At 58.0% G+C, this 2,616-nt stretch overlaps 1 protein-coding gene across 1 annotated transcript in view; it reads right to left on the reverse strand.

Moving 5' to 3' along the window:
* Window positions 1-650: 650 nt before the first annotated feature.
* The window catches only part of LOC108510071 (basement membrane-specific heparan sulfate proteoglycan core protein-like), a 26,153-nt gene continuing 24,187 nt past the window's right edge, over window positions 651-2,616 (reverse strand). Inside the window, exons 8-9 of the mRNA XM_017839721.1 lie at window positions 865-984; window positions 651-790 (exon numbers count right to left, since the gene is read on the reverse strand). Coding sequence (XP_017695210.1) covers window positions 651-790; window positions 865-984 — 260 coding nt within the window. The remainder of the gene's footprint in view (window positions 791-864; window positions 985-2,616) is intronic.

A 2,616-nucleotide genomic window follows, 5' to 3' on the forward strand; every position in this document is an offset into this window, starting at 1 on the left:
CCCAGCCTGGTGCCATGGCACTGTCCCCAGGCATAATGTCCCCAGCCCAGTGCCATGACAGACTCCTTAGGGACGATGTCCCCATCCTGCTGCCATGGCACAGGGTCCCTGGCACAATGTCCCCAGCCTGGTGCCGTGGCAGTGTCCCCAGGCACAGACCTGATCCCAGTGCTATGACACAGGGTTCCTGGGCACAGTGTCCCCCTCCTGGTGCCATGGCACTGTCCCCAGGTACAATGTCCCCAGCCTGGTGCCATGACACAGTCCCTGGGCACAGTGTCCCCAGCCTGGTACCATGGCAGTGTCCCCAGGTACAGTGTCCCCATCCCGGTGCCACAGCACAGGGTCCCTGGGCACAATGTGCCCAGTCCAGTGCTATGACACGGTCCTTAGGGACAACGTCTCCATCCTGCTGCCATGGCAATGTCCCCATCCCGGTGCCACAGCACAGGGTCCCTGGGCACGGTGTCCCCAGCCCAGTGCCACAGCAGAGTCTGCAGGCACAGTGTCCCCAGGCCAGGGTCCCTGGGCACGGTGTCCCCAGCCCAGTGCCACAGCCCGGTCGCCCCCCCTTGAACACAGCACTCCTGGCACGGTGTCCCCAGCCCCCCCGGGTGCCCGTGTGCCCCCTGCCCGCGGTGCCCGGGCTGTCACTCACCACAGCCGACCTCGTCGCTGCGGTCGGGGCAGTCGGGCTCCCTGTCGCACTGGTAACTCGCCCGGATGCAGCTCCCGCTGGACACGCACCGGAATTCTGCTGGCCCGCACGCCGCGCCGGGCGCCTTGGTGGCTGCAGGGGGGCACGGTGCCAGGCGTCAGCCGTGCCCCTGTCCCCCCGTGTGTCCCCCAGCCCCCCGCACTCACGGCAGTCGCTCTCGTCGGAGCCGTCCCCGCAGTCGTTCTCGCCGTCGCAGCGCCAGAGCTTGAGGGCGCAGTGCCCGTTGGCACATTTGAACTCGTTGGGCTCGCAGGGGGACGGGGTGCCTGCGGGGACAGGGGGTCAGCACCCGGGGGTGCCGAGGCAGGACGCTCTGCCCAGGTAAAGCTCAGATCTGGTCGGAGCACGCAAACAGCACCAGCTCTTGGTGGGGAGTTCCTGCCGGTGCCAGGGGGCTGCTTTGGGCTTGGACTGTGCCAAACCCAGCCTGGTTCACCCGCTGCAAACACACGGCCCTGCTTTGGGAAGCAGGGTTTGGCAGATAAGCTGCTCCCTGGCTCGGGAATACACGGGAAGTGGTCACAGCCCCAAGGGTGCCAGAGCTCAAGGAGCTTTGGGATGATCCTCTCAGGCCCAGGGAGATGGTCCCGGGCAGGGCTGAGGGTTGGACTTCACCGTCCCTTCCAACCCAGATAAACAGCCTGGGATAAATAATGCACTGTACACAAACACCTCTGATTTGCCATCGTTCACACCCGCAGGACAAAGAGGTTTAATCCCACCTCTGTAAACTCAACCCTTTGACATAATCCGAGCCTAAGATTTGATCCAGTCACACTTGGGCCTCTCTGGGAGGGAGTTTAAAAACCAAGCGGGTTTTCTGCACCTCAAGACTCAACAGGAGCTTCTCAGATAACTGTCTGAGCCTTTCCCTCCCCTCCTCGATCCTCGTGTGAGAGTCACATCAGTCTCCCCTCAATGACCATTTCTTTGGCCAGCTTTGCTCCAGTTAATTAACTCAACTGCTCTGATACAGAGTGCTATTGTATTTTAGGGTATATTTTACTCTACTAGGAGTTTGTAGCTTTGACACTGTGTAGTAAATAATTCTGATTAAGATCTTCAGTCTGTTCATTTGCCTGTTCATTTGCCATAATAAATAATTCACTTTAAACAAACGTAACTGGTTTGCCATCAGGACAAGGTGGTTTAATCCCACCTCTGCAATTCCTTACATTTAAACCTTTGGCAGAATCACAGACTCAGACTGGTCTGGGTTGGAAGAGACCCACAGGGATCATGGAGTAAGTGGCCCAGGCAGGGCTCAAACCCTGCCCTTGGTGTCACCAGCACCAGGCTCTGCCCAGCTGAGCTCAGCTCACCTCGGGCTCGTTTGTTTGCTCATTTGTCGTAACAAATAATTAATTTGAAATAAATCAATTTTATATAAACACCTCTGATTTGCCATCACTCAAACCCGCAAGACAAAGTGGGTTAATCCCACCTCTGTGACTCAACCCTCGGACATAATCCCTAAGGTGGGATCAGCCCCCCTGGAGCTCCTCTCTGGGAGAAGTTTGGGAACCAAGGGGGTTCTCTGCACCTCAGGATTCAACAGGAGCTTCTGGAATAACTTTGTCTGAGCCTCAAACTGCATGCAGGGGTGCCCCCGAGCTCTCAGTGTCACCGCCACTGTCACCGTCCCTGTCACTGTCACCGTCCCTGTCACTGTCACTGTCATCATCCCTGTCACTGTCACCATCCCTGTCACTGTCATCATCACCATCACTACCACTGTCACCGTCCCTGTCACCGTCACCATCACCATCATCATCACTACCAATATCACCGTCACTGTCACTGTCACTGCCACTGTCTCTGTCCCTGTCCCTATCCACCATCCCACCCCATCCCACCCCATCCCATCCCATCCCATCCCATCCCATCCCATCACACCC

The sequence above is a fragment of the Lepidothrix coronata genome, unplaced genomic scaffold, assembly GCF_001604755.1.
Source record: "Lepidothrix coronata isolate B3197 unplaced genomic scaffold, Lepidothrix_coronata-1.0 Scaffold463, whole genome shotgun sequence".
NCBI classification, from domain to species: Eukaryota; Metazoa; Chordata; class Aves; order Passeriformes; family Pipridae; genus Lepidothrix; species Lepidothrix coronata.